This window comes from Rhinatrema bivittatum, chromosome 4, assembly GCF_901001135.1.
Source record: "Rhinatrema bivittatum chromosome 4, aRhiBiv1.1, whole genome shotgun sequence".
NCBI classification, from domain to species: Eukaryota; Metazoa; Chordata; class Amphibia; order Gymnophiona; family Rhinatrematidae; genus Rhinatrema; species Rhinatrema bivittatum.
In genome coordinates, this window is record NC_042618.1 from 1,850,958 (window position 1) to 1,871,841 (window position 20,884).

At 44.1% G+C, this 20,884-nt stretch overlaps 1 protein-coding gene across 2 annotated transcripts in view; it reads right to left on the bottom strand.

Annotated features, from left to right (window-relative positions):
* The window catches only part of VIPAS39 (VPS33B interacting protein, apical-basolateral polarity regulator, spe-39 homolog), a 122,714-nt gene that overhangs the window by 90,984 nt on the left and 10,846 nt on the right, over positions 1-20,884 (bottom strand). For both annotated transcript variants that reach the window (XM_029597662.1, XM_029597661.1), the window contains exons 3-8: positions 20,677-20,776; positions 20,438-20,587; positions 14,993-15,031; positions 9,079-9,143; positions 7,405-7,461; positions 1,328-1,417 (exon numbers count right to left, since the gene is read on the bottom strand). In XM_029597662.1, coding sequence (XP_029453522.1) covers positions 1,328-1,417; positions 7,405-7,461; positions 9,079-9,143; positions 14,993-15,031; positions 20,438-20,587; positions 20,677-20,776 — 501 coding nt within the window. The remainder of the gene's footprint in view (positions 1-1,327; positions 1,418-7,404; positions 7,462-9,078; positions 9,144-14,992; positions 15,032-20,437; positions 20,588-20,676; positions 20,777-20,884) is intronic.

Here is a 20,884-nt window from a genome sequence, read left to right on the forward strand (position 1 = left end):
ATCCCCATCACAGAGAGCTCTCACCATAGTGATTACATTCCCATCATTATCCCCATCACAGGGAGCTCTCACCATAGTGATTACATTCCCATCATTATCCCCCATCACAGGGAGCTCTCACCATAGTGATTACATTCCCATCATTATCCCCATCACAGGGAGCTCTCACCATAGTGATTACATTCCCATCATTATCCCCCATCACAGGGAGCTCTCACCATAGTGATTACATTCCCATCATTATCCCCCATCACAGAGAGCTCTCACCATAGTGATTACATTCCCATCATTATCCCCATCACAGAGAGCTCTCACCATAGTGATTACATTCCCATCATTATCCCCATCACAGAGAGCTCTCACCATAGTGATTACATTCCCATCATTATCCCCCATCACAGGGAGCTCTCACCATAGTGATTACATTCCCATCATTATCCCCATCACAGGGAGCTCTCACCATAGTGATTACATTCCCATCATTATCCCCATCACAGGGAGCTCTCACCATAGTGATTACATTCCCATCATTATCCCCCATCACAGGGAGCTCTCACCATAGTGATTACATTCCCATCATTATCCCCATCACAGAGAGCTCTCACCATAGTGATTACATTCCCATCATTATCCCCATCACAGAGAGCTCTCACCATAGTGATTACATTCCCATCATTATCCCCATCACAGGGAGCTCTCAGCATAGTGATTACATTCCCATCATTATCCCCATCACAGAGAGCTCTCACCATAGTGATTACATTCCCATCATTATCCCCATCACAGAGAGCTCTCACCATAGTGATTACATTCCCATCATTATCCCCATCACAGGGAGCTCTCACCATAGTGATTACATTCCCATCATTATCCCCCATCACAGAGAGCTCTCACCATAGTGATTACATTCCCATCATTATCCCCATCACAGGGAGCTCTCACCATAGTGATTACATTCCCATCATTATCCCCATCACAGAGAGCTCTCACCATAGTGATTACATTCCCATCATTATCCCCATCACAGAGAGCTCTCACCATAGTGATTACATTCTCATCATTATCCCCATCACAGAGAGCTCTCACCATAGTGATTACATTCCCATCATTATCCCCATCACAGAGAGCTCTCACCATAGTGATTACATTCCCACCATTATCCCCCATCACAGGGAGCTCTCACCATAGTGATTACATTCCCATCATTATCCCCATCACAGAGAGCTCTCACCATAGTGATTACATTCCCATCATTATCCCCATCACAGGGAGCTCTCACCATAGTGATTACATTCCCATCATTATCCCCATCACAGGGAGCTCTCACCATAGTGATTACATTCCCATCGTGTAGCCTAACTGCCTCATCAAGCAGCTGTAGTTTATCCTTCAGGGAGCGGAATCTTTCCAAGGAAACCTGTGCAAAAGAAGAATCATTTCTACATTAACATACAGAAAGTGTGGAAAAGAGTAAGAGTGCCTGCTATGGTGCGCAGTAGCACAAGACAGAAGGCTAGCCTGGATAATGGGTGTTCAAGGATGTCACCTATAATCTTCTTCAGCCATCCTAATGGGAAGCTAAGTAAGAAAAATGTTGTTTTACCTGATAGTTTATTGTCCTTGAATTCTGCAACACCAGTCCAGAATATGTGTGTGATCTCCACTTTTGCATGAATAGCCAGCTTGAAATGTTTAGTGAAATAACGCAAAGAGCACCAAGTGACTGCCTTACTAATATCCTTCAGGGCAAGAATGGAAGGTGCACCCAAGAAGGAATTTCAGCTTTCACTGAGATGTCCAAAAGGACCTCTGGAGGCTGCTGGTCTTTCAATAAATAAGCTGAGTCAATTGCCTCTTTTTTTTTTTTTTTTTTAAATCTAGGAAGAGAGACTTCAGGAAGCTGTGTTGCCCTTACTTAGCCCTGCAATTAAAACAGGTAGATTTTCATAAGAATGATTAGAGAGACTGCTAAATACTGAAGAAGAACTTGACGGGACATCCAATAACCAGAGTTATCTCTCGTTACCATGACACTCCCCTCTTGCTAACACCAGAAAAAGAGCTTTAAATGGAACACAAAAACCAGTTTAGAAAGTAAGGGCTGGTCTGCGAGACAGCGAAAAGCATGAGAAGACCCGAAAACGATTTCTGGAAGGTAAGGCTTGTAATTCAGAAATAACTCTAGCTGAACATTTTTGGTAATAAAACCTTCCGAAAAGCACTGTTAAGTGAACCCACTAAAGCTCCATTCACCAAAATTAAGGTTCCACGAAGGACCTAAAAGGAGATCGAAACGTTACATTCCTTGGAGGAAAAGGGGTCCTTTTGGTCTGCCCAATAGGTTCCTTTGATCTTCCCAAACGCATTAACGTTCGTTATGCCGCTAAGCGAAAGTTTTTAAGGTTTAATGATTATTGCTCTAAAGTTTTAATGTTCCAATGTTTAATGCCCTAATGTCTAATGGCTCTCCCAATTGTTTCCTTTGATGTTCTTATGTTCGCATTTCGCTCAAACTTAATGTTTTAATGTAACGCCCACCGCGACTGTTCGGTTGTACTGTAAACCGGTGTGATCTGTATATCATACAGGAATGTCGGTATATAAGAATTCTAAATAAATAAATAAATAAAATGAGAAAAAATCTGGGCAAATAAACAGGAGATAGCAATCACTTAAACTTCAAAGAAATATGGGATCAAACCTGAATGCAACCCTCTCTGAAATAAAGTCAAAAGGTTGGAAATATCTGATTACTACAGCAATACAGACCAGTCCCTGCAGCACGCTTCAAGCAAACGGCAATCTCAAACATAAGCGGGCAAAATGGCAATCTTACGGGCCTTCAACAGGGTGAATACTAGAGGGGAAATCTCTCTTACCATGCACTCGCAAACTTTCAAGAACCAGGCCCTAAGATAAATGGAGCTGGACCCTCCCCATGATAATCTGACCCCGATTAAGGAGACCTTGATCCCCTAGGAATCATATCTGAGAATCAGCCTGCAGTTTCACAAAATCTGCATGCCAAAGACAATTTGGCCAATCCAGTGTCATTAGAATGGCCTGCAAAAGGAAAATTGGTTCTTACCTGCTAATTTTCGTTCCTGTAGTACCACGGATCAGTCCAGACACCTGGGTTCATCTCCCCCTATCAGCAGATGGAGACAGAGAAAAAACCCTTGCTGACATGGAACCATTAAACAACAATTAACAAGAACATGGAATGCAACAGAGAACAATCTTACAGCTGAGCGGATAATATAACCCCCTTCTAATTGGGCAGGCTCTGGACTGATCCGTGGTACTACAGAACGAAAATTAGCAGGTAAGAACCAATTTTCCTTTCCCTGTACGTACCCGGATCAGTCCAGACACCTGGGATGTACCAAAGCTTCCTAGAGAGGGTGGGACCTGGAGAGTCCCGCTCACAAAACACTGTCGCCAAAAGAGCGAGCTTCTGGATCCTGGTCGTCTAGGCGATAATGACACGAAAGGGTATGCAATGATTTCCTGTTGCTGCCCTACAAATTTCCTGTGGCGACACCAATTGAGCCTCCGCCCATGAGGCCGCGTGCGATGAGTAGAATGAGCCCGCAAACAGTCAGGACCTGATGGCCCTTGATTATGTCGGCCGACCCAATAGCCTCCTCAAGCAACCTCGCAATGGTAGCTTTGGAAGCCTGGGCACCTTTCTTGTGATCCGATCTCCTAAAGGCATTTGTCACCTTGAGATAACTCGATTAAGGCTCTCCGGACATCCAAATGTCGGAGCTCTCGTGCATGAGGTGCAGAAGCATCCAAAACTGGAAAAGTTGGAAGTTCCACAGTCTGATTAACATGAAACGACGATACCCCCTTGGGAAGGAAGGAGAGAACAGTGCCCAAGGACACGCCTGAATCTGAAATCATGGACCTCAACAATATAATCGCTTGCAATTCTGATATCCTTCTCACTGAACAAATAGCTACCAGGAAAACAACCTTCAGAGTCAAATCCTTTAAAGTCGCCCTGCGGAGAGGCTCAAAGGATAGCTCACCTAAAACTCTCGGGACACGATTAAGATTCCAGGACGGGCAGACTCTCCTAACCAGAGGGCGCAAATTCTTAACCCCTCGAAGAAATCTGACCACATGCGGATGAGAGGACAAAGTCCCCCCGTCCACTGTCCCACTTAAGGACGCCAAAGCCGCTACCCGTACTCGGAGAGAGTTAAAAGCCAAGTCTTTGCTCAAACCTTCTTGTAGAAAGGACAAAATCTGAGACACCGAAGAGCGCAAAGCCTGAACATCTCTAGACATACATCAGTCCTCAAAAACTTTCCATACCCGGACGTAAGATAGAGATGAAGACGTCCGCCTAGCATGAAGAAGGGTAGTGATTACCAATTCAGGGTAACCCCTGCATCTCAAACGCCGCCTCTCAAAAGCCAAGCTGCTAGACAGAAGCGATCTGCCAGATCCAAAAATATGGGACCCTGACGAAGTAGACGAGGAAGGTGGCTGAACTGCAGTGGCCAGTCCACTACCAAATTGATCAGATCAGCAAACCACAGCCGACACGGCCACTCTGGGGCCACCAACACGACGTCTCCCGGGTGTCTCTCTATCTGATGCAATACCGTTCCTACCAGAGGCCACGGGGGAAATACATAAAGCAGAATTCCTTGAGGCCAAGGAATCACCAGAGCATAGACTCCCTCGGCCCCTTATTCTCGTCTACGGCTGAAAAAGTGCGGTGCCTTTGCATTGTGGCGATTCACCATGAGATCCACATGGGGACAGCCCCACCTCTCGCAAATGAGCTGTATCGCCAAATCTGACAATTCCCATTCGCCTGGATCTAAAAGACTGCGACTTGGAAAATCCGCTTGGACATTTTCTACCCCCGCAATATGAGAAGCTGCTATCTGGACTAAGTGTTCTTCCGCCCAAAGAATTAACTCCTGAGCCTCCTGCGCCAGCATTTGACTCTTCGTTCCTCCCTGCCGATTGATATAGGCTACGGTTGCCGCACTGTCTGACAGAAAGTACTCTGACTGAGTGACCTTGGACCATCGGTAGAAAGGCTAGTAGCGCTAGTCTCACTGCTCTGGTTTCCAAGCGATTGATAGACCATGAGCGTTCCTCCTCCGACCAAGTGCCCTGAGCTGACTGATGGTGGCAAACCGTACCTCAACCAGAGACTGGCATCGGTAGTGATAATCATCCATTCCAGCAGCTCCAGGTCAACGCTGTGCAACAGATTGGACCTTTGTAGCTACCAAGACAGTCTGTCCCTCGTGGGAGCATCGAGGGATACTGGCTGATGTAAAGCCTCCGATAGCGGATTCCATTGTGCCATCAGAGCTCTCTGCAATGGCCTCATATGCACAAAGGCCCAGGGAACCGACTTGAGGATGGAAGCCATTGATCCCAGAAACTGCTAAAAAGCCCAGGCTCTGGGTACTCGCAACCCAACAAGCGGTGAACCTGCGCTTGCAATTTGCATGCTCTCTCCTCCGTCAGGAATACCTTGCCCACGTTCGTGTCGAAGCGGGCTCCCAAATACTCGAGACTCCACAACGGACGGAGATGGCTCTTTGCGAAATTCACCACCCAGCCTAGAGATTGCAGGTTCTGAATCACCTTGTGGACTGCCGCCCGAAATACATGCAGCGCAAGAGAAAGCCTGTTTAAGTGTGAAGAAACCGCATGGCAGGCCCGGCCCCGAACCATCACGCAGTCGGCCTGGGAACATCTTGTCAAGCGCGGGTACCGCCACAAAAAAAAAAAAAAAATGTTCCCCAACAACAAAGAAGGCCGCCTGGTAGAGCCCAGAGTATCACCGCTCAGCTCCAGCTGCTTCCTGCCCTGCTAGGAACTTTGTTTCTTTTTTTTTTTTTTTAACTTTACTAAAGGGAACAGGAACTGTCCTCTCCTAAGTCTGAGGGGAGCTGTCCAGCTTCATCTCAGCCTGAAGGAAAAACAGGAGAGAGAGAGTCCTGAAAAGCAGCTGACCAGAGCCCAAAAAGCCTCCTAGGAGGCCTCGTGAGGAGGAGGAATCTGGACCACCAGATTTGCACCCCACGGATCTCACTGGAGCGAGTGCACAAAAAGGTCACTGACCTCCAGCTCTTCCACCAAACAGGGAGGGGTTCCCAATGGGAACCCGACCCCCCTGGGAGGAAGGCTCTGAAGAAAAAATGAGGAAAAAAGAAAGACAGACAAAAAGGAGAGACAAAAAAACACAAAGATAGAAACTGCAGGTAATGCACCAGCCACCATCTGCTGGAGACAGAGAAATACTGAGGAACTGCAGGTGGCACCAGTGATTATAAAACAGTTTCCGTTAAACTCTCTCTGTCTCCATCTGCTGGCACGGATGCATAAACCAGGAGTCTAGACTGAACCGGGTACGTACAGGGAACATGGAGAGCTGTCCTGTATTCAGAGAACAATTTATGATCTTATGGCAAAAAGTGTTAATTCCTCCTTCACAATTTTTGTTAAAAGCTTTAATAAGCAAAACGGAGAAAGGAGTGGGACGGAGAAACAACTTCAGTCAGAAGCTCAACCTCCGTCAAAACCAAGCTTGCAACCTCTAATTCTACCAAACTCCTCCTGGGGCTGGGAGTCTTACACAGGGCTTGCTCAACTGGAAAGCACCTGCAGTTTGCTGTCAAAGCAGAAAAGGCCGACAATCGCAGAACTGCCCAAAAATTCGCCAACAGGCCAGGCAAAGTCTGATACTGCAGTCATTTATACTCCAACTCCATGACTGCAGTATCGTACTAATTCGATGTTTGAGTTGGAACCCCAACAAATGCATCGCGTTAACAAGATTATGAATTTTATAAGAAAGAATAAGAATTAATACAGCGGATTACAAACAGCATGTTTTACTCCGGATCCATTCAACTACACTGAGCCCCTGAGGCAGCCGTTTTGTCAACGGCGAAACTCGGCCAGAGTCGGACTCTAAGAATTGGCACGTCTCCACCACAATAAAGTTTTGGAAAAGTCCTAACGGCTTTTTTAGACAGCCTTCCTTTGTGCTTTTTGGGACCAGGCAAAGTTTGGGCATCAAGTTCCTTCTGCACCAGACAAGACTGACCTGCTACCTGCTGGAGACAGAGCATACTCCTGCCTGTGTGTGGAGCTGCGTCATGGTAACTACCAGCGATCACGTCATGGAAAAAGGTGCGTCTTCTATCTCCATTTGCTAGTAGGGGGGAGAAGACCTACATGTCTGGACTGGTGTGGCAGGAGGAGAAGGAACTCTTATTACCTAATAGATTTGCTATCATCACCCCAGAAATGGTTCCTCCTTGGCTCAGACAGTAGCTTTACAGTGCATGTAATATTTAAGCAGAAGAGAGCATTAAGACAGAGGACAGCATTACAATGTGTTAGGCACACACTTACCTTACCCTTCTTCATTCGTCTAACGGTATCTTCTATGCTCCAGTCCCCACTGTAGTCCTGCAGCAAAGTTAAAAGCACCCTTAGACACCCTCCTCTACAGCTCCTTCCCCCCTGGATTATAGTCCCTCCAGTTGGGAAATGCCTATGGCAGAATAAGCTCACACTGGCTCATGCATTACAACAGTTGTGTACTGTACTAGTACCATGAAATGGCAGAGCACCAGCAACACAGCTACACTCACACCCCAAAGCTAACAAGGTTCCTTAGAGGATTGCAACTAGGGAAGTCATACACTATTCTCTTCCAATTTGTTGCAAAGGCTTATGGGAACAATCAACCTGGGTCAGACCAAAGATCCATGGAGCCTAAGATCCTCTCCCTAGCAGTGGCCAATCCGAGTCATTAGGAAGTACTCGGAAGATCCCAAAGAGTAAATCCATTCCTTATTGCTCACTCCCAGAGATAAGCGGTAGCTTTCTCTAAGCTACCTGGCTAATAATTTATGGACTTTTCGTCTAGAAACTTGTCAAACCCCTTTTACACCCAGCTGTACTAGATGCCTTGACTGCATCCTCCGGTAATAAATTCCACAGCTTGATTGCACATTGAGTGAAAAATTATTTTCTCCAATTAGTTTTAAATGTGCTACTTGCTAACTTCATGGAGTGCCCCCTAGTCCTTCATATTATCCAAAAAAGAGTAAATAACTGATTCACATCTACCCATTCTAGACCTCTCATGATCTTAAACACCTCTATCATATCCCCCCTCAGTCGTCTCTTCTCCAAGCTGAAAAGTCCTAACCTCTTTAGTCTTTCCTCATAGGGGAGCTGTTCCATCCCTGTTATTTTGGTTGCCCTTCTCTGTACCTTCTGTTTTGTGAGATGCGGCGACCAGAAATACACACAGCACTCTAGGTGAGCTCACGCCAAGGATGCAGTGAAACACCAATAGTTATTACTTTCACAGACAGGCCCTAGAGTAGTATACATTCAGCTAACGGGATCTCAGTCCTGAAGAGAGAGTTCACCATCTCTGTTGGGGGAGAAGGGGAAGTCGAGGATGAGTCCCCACTGGATACATTCCTCCCCCACTCCTGTGGCTGTGAGGTAGTACATAATATTTCATTTTCACACGCACACGCGTGGCCACCCACACAAACGGCTGGTACAAAGTATGCGCATCCTTTACAGAGACTTATCTTCAAAGGGACAGCATCCTGCTGGTTTCCCTTTGAAAATCAGCTGCAAGTACATCCAGAAAAGTCCATGTGTACCTCGCAGCTAGGCCAGCTGCTCCAGGCGACCCCCAGTCTCTCCCGCTTCCATCCTAAGCTCTCTGAGGAAGGGACTTATTGCTCCTGTATGTCATTTAAACATGCCTAAACCATACCAATACTGAAGAGGTCAGAGCTGGTGAAACTCCTGCCATCAGGATGGGATCACTCAGCCCTGGCTCCTCCTGAGCTCTGCAAATCACTGTTCCAAAGATCTGCTCCCCACTGAAGCCTTAAACCAAATCTATCCAGGGAACCTGCAGTTTTCTTCCTAAAAGAGAGGATGTGGAATCTGGACGACAGTGCAACAGGACCGACATTAAGTGTTAGCCCAGGTCTTGGAAGACGCCACATTCCTTCTGCGCAGCTCACTCGCACTGACTGCCCACGTGCCTACCTGATACTCAGCCTTTGGTCTGCGCAGATCTGGAGCCAGACTCTTGATGGATGTATCTGAAAGAGCTGCAAAAGCACAGGAGAGAGGTTTTAAACAGTGCTCGCCCATCATCGATAGCCTCAGGGCTTGTTCTGCGCCCAGCACTGCAATACTTGGGGTGTGCAATCGCACAGGGGGCACCCTTTATGTCCCCCCATTTCTCATGGCATGATCTTCCTCCTAACCTTACCATGGAAATGCTCGTTGCAGAAGATTTCCCTCTGTCTCAGCATCAGGAGTCCCCATAGGGAGCCTAAAAGTGCCCTCATTCTGCAGCTCCTCATTATCTATCTTCACTTCTCCCGCCCACTTACTCTTCCTCTGATCTCTGCTCCTCAGGCAAGTCGCTCTTATCGGTGCCCTGCTCCTTCACTACTAGCTCTGCACCATTATCTGGAATAGACTTCCTGAATCAGTGCATCAAGCTGCCTCTCTGGCCACATTCAAATCCAGTCTAAAAACTCACCTTTTTGAGGCTACTTTTAACTCCTAACAGTAAGAACATAAGATATGCCAGACCAAGGGTCCATCAAGCCCAGTGTCCTGTTTCCAACAGTGGCTAATCCAGGCCACAGGTAGGTGGCAGGATCCCAAGGGATAGAGAGAGTCCAAGCTGCTTATCCCAAGAATTAGCAGGGGATTTCTGCAACTCCACCTTAATAATGGTTGTTGAACTTTTCCTCCAGGAACTTGTCCAAACCTTTTTTAAATGCCGCTACACTAATAGCTTTCACCACATCCTCTGGCAATGAATTCTAGAGCTTAATTAAGCGTTGAGTAAAAAATATTTTCTCTTATTAGTTTTAAATGTATTACTCAGTAACTTCATTGTGTGTCCCCCTGGCCTTTGTACTTTTCAAAAGAATAAACAACTGATTAACGTTTACTCGTTCCATTCCACTCATGATTTTATAAACCTCTATCATATCCCCCCTCACTGTCTCTACTCCAAGCTGAAGAGTCCTAACCTCTTCAGCCTTTCCTCATAGAGGAGCTGTTCCATCTCATTTATCATCTTGGTCATCCTTCTCTGTACCTTTTCTAATCCTGCTATATCTTTCTTGAGATGTGGTGACCAGAACTGCACACAGTACTCAATATGAGGTCGCACCATGGAGCGATACAGAGAAATTATTATATTCTCTGTTTTATTCTCCATTCCTTCCCTAATAATCCCCAGGATTCTGTTTGTGTATAATATATGAACACAAGATGAGGATGCACCATGGAGTGATACAGAGGCATTATGATATTCTCTGTTTTATTCTCCATTCCTTTCCTAATAATCCCCAGCATTCTGTTTGTGTATGATATATGAACACAAGATGAGGATGCACCATGGAGTGATACAGAGGCATTATGATATTCTCTGTTTTATTCTCCATTCCTCCCCTAATAATCCCCAGCATTCTGTTTGTGTATGATATATGAACACAAGATGAGGATGCACCATGGAGTGATACAGAGGCATTATGATATTCTCTGTTTTATTCTCCATTCCTTTCCTAATAATCCCCAGCATTCTGTTTGTGTATGATATATGAACACAAGATGAGGAAGCACCATGGAGTGATACAGAGGCATTATGATATTCTCTGTTTTATTCTCCATTCCTTTCCTAATAATCCCCAGCATTCTGTTTTTGTATGATATATGAACACAAGATGAGGATGCACCATGGAGCGATATAGAGACATTATGATATTCTCTGTTTTATTCTCCATTCCTCCCCTAATAATCCCCAGCATTCTGTTTTTGTATGATATATGAACACAAGATGAGGATGCACCATGGAGTGATACAGAGACATTATGATATTCTCTGTTTTATTCTCCATTCCTTTCCTAATAATCCCCAGCATTCTGTGTGTGTGTGATATATGAACACAAGATGAGGAAGCACCATGGAGTGATACAGAGGCATTATGATATTCTCTGTTTTATTCTCCATTCCTTTCCTAATAATCCCCAGCATTCTGTTTTTGTATGATATATGAACACAAGATGAGGATGCACCATGGAGCGATATAGAGACATTATGATATTCTCTGTTTTATTCTCCATTCCTTTCCTAATAATCCCCAGCATTCTGTTTGTGTATGATATATGAACACAAGATGAGGATGCACCATGGAGTGATACAGAGACATTATGATATTCTCTGTTTTATTCTCCATTCCTTTCCTAATAATCCCCAGCATTCTGTTTGTGTATGATATATGAACACAAGATGAGGAAGCACCATGGAGTGATACAGAGGCATTATGATATTCTCTGTTTTATTCTCCATTCCTTTCCTAATAATCCCCAGCATTCTGTTTGTGTATGATATATGAACACAAGATGAGGATGCACCATGGAGTGGTACAGAGGCATTATGATATTCTCTGTTTTATTCTCCATTCCTTTCCTAATAATCCCCAGCATTCTGTTTGTGTATGATATATGAACACAAGATGAGGTCGCACCATGGAGTGGTACAGAGGCATTATGATATTCTCTGTTTTATTCTCCATTCCTTTCCTAATAATCCCCAGCATTCTGTTTGTGTATGATATATGAACACAAGATGAGGATGCACCATGGAGTGGTACAGAGGCATTATGATATTCTCTGTTTTATTCTCCATTCCTTTCCTAATAATCCCCAGCATTCTGTTTGTGTATGATATATGAACACAAGATGAGGTCGCACCATGGAGTGGTACAGAGGCATTATGATATTCTCTGTTTTATTCTCCATTCCTTTCCTAATAATCCCCAGCATTCTGTTTGTGTATGATATATGAACACAAGATGAGGATGCACCATGGAGTGATACAGAGACATTATGATATTCTCTGTTTTATTCTCCATTCCTTTCCTAATAATCCCCAGCATTCTGTTTGTGTATGATATATGAACACAAGATGAGGATGCACCATGGAGTGATACAGAGACATTATGATATTCTCTGTTTTATTCTCCATTCCTTTCCTAATAATCCCCAGCATTCTGTTTGTGTATGATATATGAACACAAGATGAGGATGCACCATGGAGTGATACAGAGACATTATGATATTCTCTGTTTTATTCTCCATTCCTTTCCTAATAATCCCCAGCATTCTGTTTGTGTATGATATATGAACACAAGATGAGGTCGCACCATGGAGTGGTACAGAGGCATTAGGATATTCTCTGTTTTATTCTCCATTCCTTTCCTAATAATCCCCAGCATTCTGTTTGTGTATGATATATGAACACAAGATGAGGATGCACCATGGAGTGATACAGAGGCATTATGATATTCTCTGTTTTATTCTCCATTCCTTTCCTAATAATCCCCAGCATTCTGTTTGTGTATGATATATGAACACAAGATGAGGAAGCACCATGGAGTGATACAGAGGCATTATGATATTCTCTGTTTTATTCTCCATTCCTTTCCTAATAATCCCCAGCATTCTGTTTGTGTATGATATATGAACACAAGATGAGGAAGCACCATGGAGTGATACAGAGACATTATGATATTCTCTGTTTTATTCTCCATTCCTTTCCTAATAATCCCCAGCATTCTGTTTGTGTATGATATATGAACACAAGATGAGGATGCACCATGGAGTGATACAGAGACATTATGATATTCTCTGTTTTATTCTCCATTCCTTTCCTAATAATCCCCAGCATTCTGTTTGTGTATGATATATGAACACAAGATGAGGATGCACCATGGAGTGATACAGAGGCATTATGATATTCTCTGTTTTATTCTCCATTCCTTTCCTAATAATCCCCAGCATTCTGTTTGTGTATGATATATGAACACAAGATGAGGATGCACCATGGAGTGATACAGAGGCATTATGATATTCTCTGTTTTATTCTCCATTCCTTTCCTAATAATCCCCAGCATTCTGTTTGTGTATGATATATGAACACAAGATGAGGAAGCACCATGGAGTGATACAGAGGCATTATGATATTCTCTGTTTTATTCTCCATTCCTTTCCTAATAATCCCCAGCATTCTGTTTGTGTATGATATATGAACACAAGATGAGGATGCACCATGGAGTGATACAGAGACATTATGATATTCTCTGTTTTATTCTCCATTCCTTTCCTAATAATCCCCAGCATTCTGTTTGTGTATGATATATGAACACAAGATGAGGATGCACCATGGAGCGATATAGAGACATTATGATATTCTCTGTTTTATTCTCCATTCCTTTCCTAATAATCCCCAGCTTCTATTTGCTTTCTTGGCTGCTGCCGCACACTGAGCAGAAGATTTCAACGTATTATCAATGATGACCCCTAGATCTTTTCCTGGGTGGTGACTCCTAATGTGGAGCCTTGCATTTTGTAGCTATAATTTGGGTTTCTCTTCCCTAAGTGCATCACTTTGCACTTGTCCACATTAAATTTCATTTGCCATTTGCATGCCCAGTCTCCCAGTTTTGCAAGGTCCTTTTCTAATTTCTCACAATCCTCTTGTGATTTAACAACTCTGAATAATTTTGTGTCATCAGCAAATTTGTTCACCTTACTTGTTATTCCCAATTCCAGGTCATTTATATTTATTTATTTAGTAACTTTTATATACCGGCATTAGAGAGGCACATCATGCCGGTTCACATATTAACAAAAGCGAAGGAAATACATTATAACAAGGGTATGTAAGTATGGTCAGAGCAATAGAAAAGCCGGAAAAGGGGGCCTAAGACACATGCAGTGCTGTACAACTATATATATATTATATATATTAAAAATCAGTGGTCCCAGAACAGATCCCTGGGGCACTCCACTATTCATCTTTTCTCTGCAATACATTCCCACGCTCGAGTCGTTTGTCATGCATGTTTGTCCTGGCTAGAATGTAAGCTCTATGGAGCAGGGTCTGTCTCTTATGTATAGTTGTACAGCACTGCATGTGTCTAGTAGCACTTTAGAAATGATAACTAGTAGTGATGTCATCATACGAGGCTGAAGAGTGCAAGGCCTCTGCCAGCATGAAACCTAGCTGCTATGGGCTTCATCTGCCAGGCAGTGTCGCCTCTACAGCTCACCTGTGCCCACCATTTGGCTGTCTCTGGCTCAGCTCCTATGCTCTTGGTAGGGATCAGGTGGTACAGGTGGGCTGACTCCCTGACCTCTTTCGGTTCCCCCTCTCTGGTGCTCGGTTTTCTCTCCAGCTCCCCACAGTTCCCTTACCCATGTTCCCCCTCCTCCCACTGGCAGGAGAGCAGCACTGTCTCCTCCCTGACTGGTTTCACTGCACAGGGCCCCAGAGTCTCCCCGGTGTGGTTCAAGCCCCTTAAAGCCAGCAGATGCAGGCATGGGAGGCGACGGTGAAGAGAGAGCATCGTGTCTGTCAGAGCTGGGTCTTAGGCCGAGGGGTGCATTGTGGGGGCTGGGCTGCAGGGCTCTGTGCAAGAGGCCTCGCAGAAGAGAGAGTCCGCCTTAGGACCGTCGGCACCTTCTAGTGGAAGTCTTCATGCAGCCGGGAAGCGGCTGAATGGATTTTTTTTTTATTTAAATGTTTATGGCTATCGAACATCATACAGAACAACAAATAATGAACTTGGATGTGGAACCAGACAGACAATCTAAAAAGATGACCAGCGCATCTGGAACTTTCACCCCTTCTTACAGGGCTTTCTGCCTCAGCGATATTCATCTCCCACACAGATTGTGGCTCCCCTCCTCCCCAGCAGTGCCTCCTGGTTTTCAGCCTCCACGCCACACAAGAGAAAGCCTGAATCTGTGAACCAGCTACCCCGGGCTGAAGACTTGACCATTATGGCTCACGAGTTTCAAACTTGCAAGCATCTTTGTGCAGCTCCAAGGACAGAAGACCATTACTAGCAGAATAAAATTAGGTTTCTTACCATCAGAAAGTGAATGAAGACCCCCAGGTTTATTCAATCCTAAGAGGAAAAGAAGAGCAGAAATGAACAGATAGCCAGAGGAAAGCCATGGCCCACCCATTTAAGACTCATGCTTATGCATTCAGGCCTGTCCATCATCAGAAGAGGAAGCCTGCAGGATGGCCACCCCGAGTCCCATCCCACGGTGGCCAAAGAGGAGGTCTGTGTGTGAGCACGCGTTCGGGGGAGCCTGTATGCATGAGCCTGACAGACAAGGCTTTGTAATAAGCGTATATTAGCTAAAAGTTACCCGGCGTTGCTCAGGTTGTCTGTTCACAATTGATGAGTGCAAGGCCTCTGCCATTTTCAAAATCAAAAAAAAAGTGGAAAAGATATTCTTTTAAAAGAAAAGGTGGCACCCTGAACAGTGGAAGGTGCACTGTGGAAAGCCAATATGCTCTGTCTGTAAAGCTTGAGAAACAGGGCTTTACAGACAGAGCATATTGGCTTTTGCACCGTGCACCTTCCACTGCTCAGGGCGCCACCTATTACAGACAGACAGGACAGTGTGACTAACCCACACAAGCCTTTTATAGATATAGTTTAGGAAGTCATTTTTCCCCCCTCATGCAGCAAAGTGAAACACAGACTGTGTCAAAAGTGCAACGGACTTCTCTATCAATCTTTTTAAACATTATCATCGCTGATGAGCATCGAGAGATCTGACCAATAGTTTTTCCATCTAATGAGAAGAAAACTTATACAATAAGTAATACAGATGGGGATTTTGGAAGAGTCTAATTTGTTGAGAAGAAAACTTTTTTTTTTGCATTTTTTTAAAAGACTTTTTTGTTCATTGCAAGTGAGACTTGATAGATTGATGTTTGCACTTGACAAGTCAGGATAATATGACAGCTGGACTGCACATAGTTTTCTATTGAATAATGAAACAACATAAGGCACTAAAATGATTATACAGTCAGGCTGCATGATGCTGCTGTGTATGTAGGACTGTGCAACATGCTACTGTGCCTCCTATCTTATAGTCATCGAGTTAGATTCTTGAACTGAGATTATAGTTCTGCATTCTGGAACAAATATTGCCCATAAAAAACCTTGCGAATAAGACAAACAGGCAAACAGCAACGGTGCATTAGCTGGAGGGGCTTTTCTCCTTTGTAGTAAGGAGAGGAGCACTGTGGGTCAGGCCCAGCATCTCGACGCGCTCCTCGGAATACGCGTGCATTGCTGACACGATGACCAGAGTTCATGCAGTCTCATCCTTCTTTTCCATGGGCAGACTAGGTGAACCATTGGTCTCTCTCTGCCATCAATCCTTTATTATTACTATGTTACCATGTTTTCCGATCCGGAGGATGGTTTCATTAACTAAACTGAGGCTTTTGTTTTCTAACAGAGGATGAACTTCTTAAACGAGCACAGTAACCTAGAAAACAACAAGTCCTCCAGCCTCCGTTTTCAGAAAAAAATAATCCTGTCCATCACTCACCCTCCCTCATAGTCCTGATTTTCACTAGAAATTCATATTTGTTGCACTTATCAGGAGTTCTCATTTTCTCCCTCTAACATAATTTTCTATATTGGGTCAGACCAAGGGTCCATCAAGCCCAGCATCCTGGACTTCTCAGATGCGGATACCGCTATGAACTCCTGGCAAACTATTACACACTCAGTTGCTAACAGAATTTGCCCTGTAACAACAAAAGTTATCAACCCAGCCAGCACGAACAAGAAACCCTGGTTCTCAACCGAACTAAGGAAACTCAAACAGGATCTACAACACAAAGAACAACGCTGGCGGAAAGATTCCTCCCCTTCCTCACTTGCTTCGTACAAAACTGCAATGAGCTACTATAGGACATCCATCACCCGCACCAAACGAGATTTCTACGCCAAAAAAATACACGGCTTCTTATATGACCCTAAAACTCTGTTCTCATACGTAGCTGCCCTTACCACACCTATGCCCCTCACCATCCCAGAAGAAGAAGCCCAGAACAAATCTACAGAGTTGGCTATCTTTTTTGATAACAAAATCAAAAACCTTCTTGCCCCCCTGGCTTCAACTAACATGGCTCCAAACCCTTCGCAACCATTAAGCCTCGCAACTAATAACCCTCCACCAAATATCCATAGACCGTCACTAGAAATTCTTGAACAGACATCCTCCCTGGAAATTGAATCAATAATCAAGAAAATGAAACCTTCCACTCATCCTCTGGACCAAATACCGACCAAACTACTTCTCACCATCCCTAACACCATTGCTAAACCGCTGGCAGACATCATAAATTGCTCCCTCAATCAAGGATCGGTCCCGGACTCCTTAAAAATTGCTTCACTTAAACCCTTACTTAAAAAACCCAACCTGGACCCAGCCGACCCTGCAAACTTCCGCCCCATTGCAAACCTACCTTTTATAGCCAAGCTAATGGAAAAGCTTGTCAACATCCGACTCACAGACTACCTTGACTACCACAATATTCTCTACCCCTCTCAATTCGGATTCAGGAAACGCCTAAACACAGAATCCCTCCTTCTTTCTCTAACGGACAACATCCTGATGGGCCTTGACAAGGGACAATCTTACCTGCTAGCCCTTCTCGACATCTCTGCCGCGTTCGACATGGTAAACCACAATATCCTCATTAACCGCTTAATGGAAATAGGCATATCCGGCTCTGTACTGCTCTGGTTCACATCCTTTCTGAACAACAGACACTACAAAGTCAAAATAAATGACAAAGAATCTCACTCCATTCCATCAAACCAAGGTGTACCTCAGGGTTCGTCTCTTTCCCCTACCCTGTTCAATATATATCTACTCCCTTTATGCCAGCTACTCAATAGTCTCAATCTCACCCACTTTATATACGCGGACGATGTACAAATCATAATCCCCATTTCAGACCCCATCTCTACTCTAAATTTCTGGAACAACTGCTTACACGCCATCAACCTTCTGCTCTCGAGTCTCAATTTGGTCCTAAATACTTCCAAAACGGAACTACTGGTTATCTCCCCTTGTGACAACAACCCCCTCGCAAATAATGCCAGCATCCCATTAGCAAACCAGGTCAGAGATCTTGGGGCCACCCTTGACTCTAGAATGAATTTCAAAAAATTCATTAACGCCACAACCAAAGAATGCTTCTTCAAGCTACAGGTCCTGAAGCAACTTAGACCGCTCTTACACTTCAATGATTTCCGTTCGGTGCTTCAAGCCATACTGTTTTCAAAGATCGACTATTGTAATGCTCTATTACTTGGTCTGCCTGCTTCGTCCACCAAACCTCTTCAGATGCTGCAAAACGCAGCGGCTAGGATCCTTACAAACACTCGTCGCAAGGACCATATCACACCAATACTAAAAATTCTACACTGGCTGCCCATCCAATATAGAATACTTTTCAAGGCTCTCACCATCATCCACAAATCAGTCTACCAGCAATCCACTCTCCAACTCACCTTCCCACTTGAATTACATACTTCCGCAAGACCGATCAGAACTGCCTACAAAGGTTCGCTCAAGGCCCCCCCCCAACAAATCATCGGTCCACAACACTATTCACAAGCGAGCTCTTTCAACAGCAGGTCCACTACATTGGAATTCACTTCCACAAGACTTACGCCAAGAACAATGCCATTCAACTTTCAGAAAGAAATTGAAAACCTGGCTTTTCGCAGAAGCCTACCGCTGAAGGATCTCCTCAACCATCACTGACTCTCACTCCCCCACCCCTCCCCAATCCCTTCCCCCCACCCAACCTCACCCTTTCCTTCTCCCTCTGGACATACCAGGCTAATAACTGCCTAGGACAAACCTATGTTTTTGTATCTTACAGTTTTTGTTGATTTATATATTTATCTCTCTCTAATTGTTTCTTAGTTTAAACTCTGCACTGTCTTCCATTGCCCAGGTTTTATGCTCCCTGTTTAATGTAACTTTACTTTCTACCTTGATGTTAATTGGTTAATTGGTTTCCCCTCAGTTACATTGTAAACCGGTACGATAAGACCTAGTCTTGAGCATCGGTATAGGAAAAGAAATTAAATAAATAAATAAAATAAATCCTGTTTCCAACAGTGGCCAATCCAGGATACATGTACCCGGTAAGTACCCAAACATTAAACAGATCCCATGAGATTAGTGCAGGTAATAAGCAGTGACTATTCCCTAAATCAGCTTGACTAAGTTAATGTACTTCTCCTCCAGGAACTTGACCAAACCTTTTTTAGACCCAGCTACACTAACTGTCTTAACCAGTTCCTCTGGCAATGAATTCCAGAGCTTAATTGTGCGTTGAGAGAAAAAGAATTCTCTCCGATTAGTTTTAAATGTGCCACATGCTAACTTCATGGAGTGCCCCCTAGTCTTTCTACTATCCGAAAGAGTAAATAACCAATTCACATTTACCCATTTTAAACCTCTAATGATTTTATAGACCTCTATCATATCCCCCCTCAGCTGCCTCTTCTCCAAGCTGAAAAGCCCTAACCTCTTCAGCCTTTCCTCATAGGGGAGCTGTTCCATTCCCTTTATCATTTTGGTAGCCCTTCTCTGTACCTTCTCCATCGCAATTATATCTTTTTTGAGATGCGGCGACCAGAATTGTACACAGTATTCAAGGTGCGGTCTCACCATGGAGCGATACAGAGACATTATGATATTTTCCGTTTTATTCACCAATCCCTTCCTAATAATTCCCAACATTCAGTTTGCTTTTTTGACCGCCACAGCACACTGAGCCAACCATTTCGATGTATTATCCAACTTTGTGTTATTCTCTTCCTAAAGATTTGTATCATATTTCTGATATTAAATTATACCATAAGCAGCTTAAAGATTGTCTATTACTGAAACGTTTGGCAATGTTTAGCATAAAACTGACTATAAGAATTTTTTTTATATGTATGCTGTTATTCAGTATTTTATGTTCAGTTGTTGATTTTATTTACTGTATTTTTTGGATGATTAATGGTTGATCTATTAACACCTAGTAGATATTTTTGATTTAGGCTGTACCTATATATTGAAAAATAAATAAAAATTATCCACTGTGACACAGAGATTCATTTCCTGGGCTGTAACAATCTAACACTGTGTAACTACAGCAAGGGTTATTTTTCCCTATATGCAACACTTTGCACTTGTCCACATTAAATTTCATCTGCCATTTGGATGCCCAATCTTCCAGTCTTGCAAGGTCCTCCTGTAATGTATCACAATCCGTTTGTGATTTAACTAATCTGAATAATTTTGCATCACCTGCAAATTTGAACACCTCACTTGTTCCCCTTGCCAGATCATTTATATTCACACAAACACATTTCCAGGTGACAGCATAACCCTCCATGACCTTCTCTTCCGGCATCATGTGTCCCAAGAAGCTGCACATTACAAAGCTCGTGATGCCTCCCCAGAGTCCCTCCCCTGCCCTTCACCTTTGAATAAGCTGCTGAGAGAATAGGATGACCCCTGCTTGGGCAATGCATAAGCTGAGGAGCTGCTCCGGATTTTCTGCTGCCCCTGGTCGCGCCCCTCTGCTGCTGCTCGGCTGTTAGAGGAGGTCTCTTTAATAGACCAGGAAATACCTGAAAAATAAAAACCAAAAACAGAAGCTCCGAGAGTGCAACATAAGTGCTGTCTACCCAGAATTCCATTCAGCCCCCCGAGAACTCACTTCCCACAGGCTCCCCACTCCAGCTGTACTTCTCCAGGTCATCATCATCATCGTCAACGATCTCTCGCAGGCTGTTCACGGCACGCTTTGATTCTTTCAGCTGTAGACAAACAGTGAGGAAAAGAAAGATGGAACTCATACACCAAAAGCACCACCAAAACAGTCCAGGATTCCCCAATGCCACCTCCAGGACACCAAAGACCCCCTT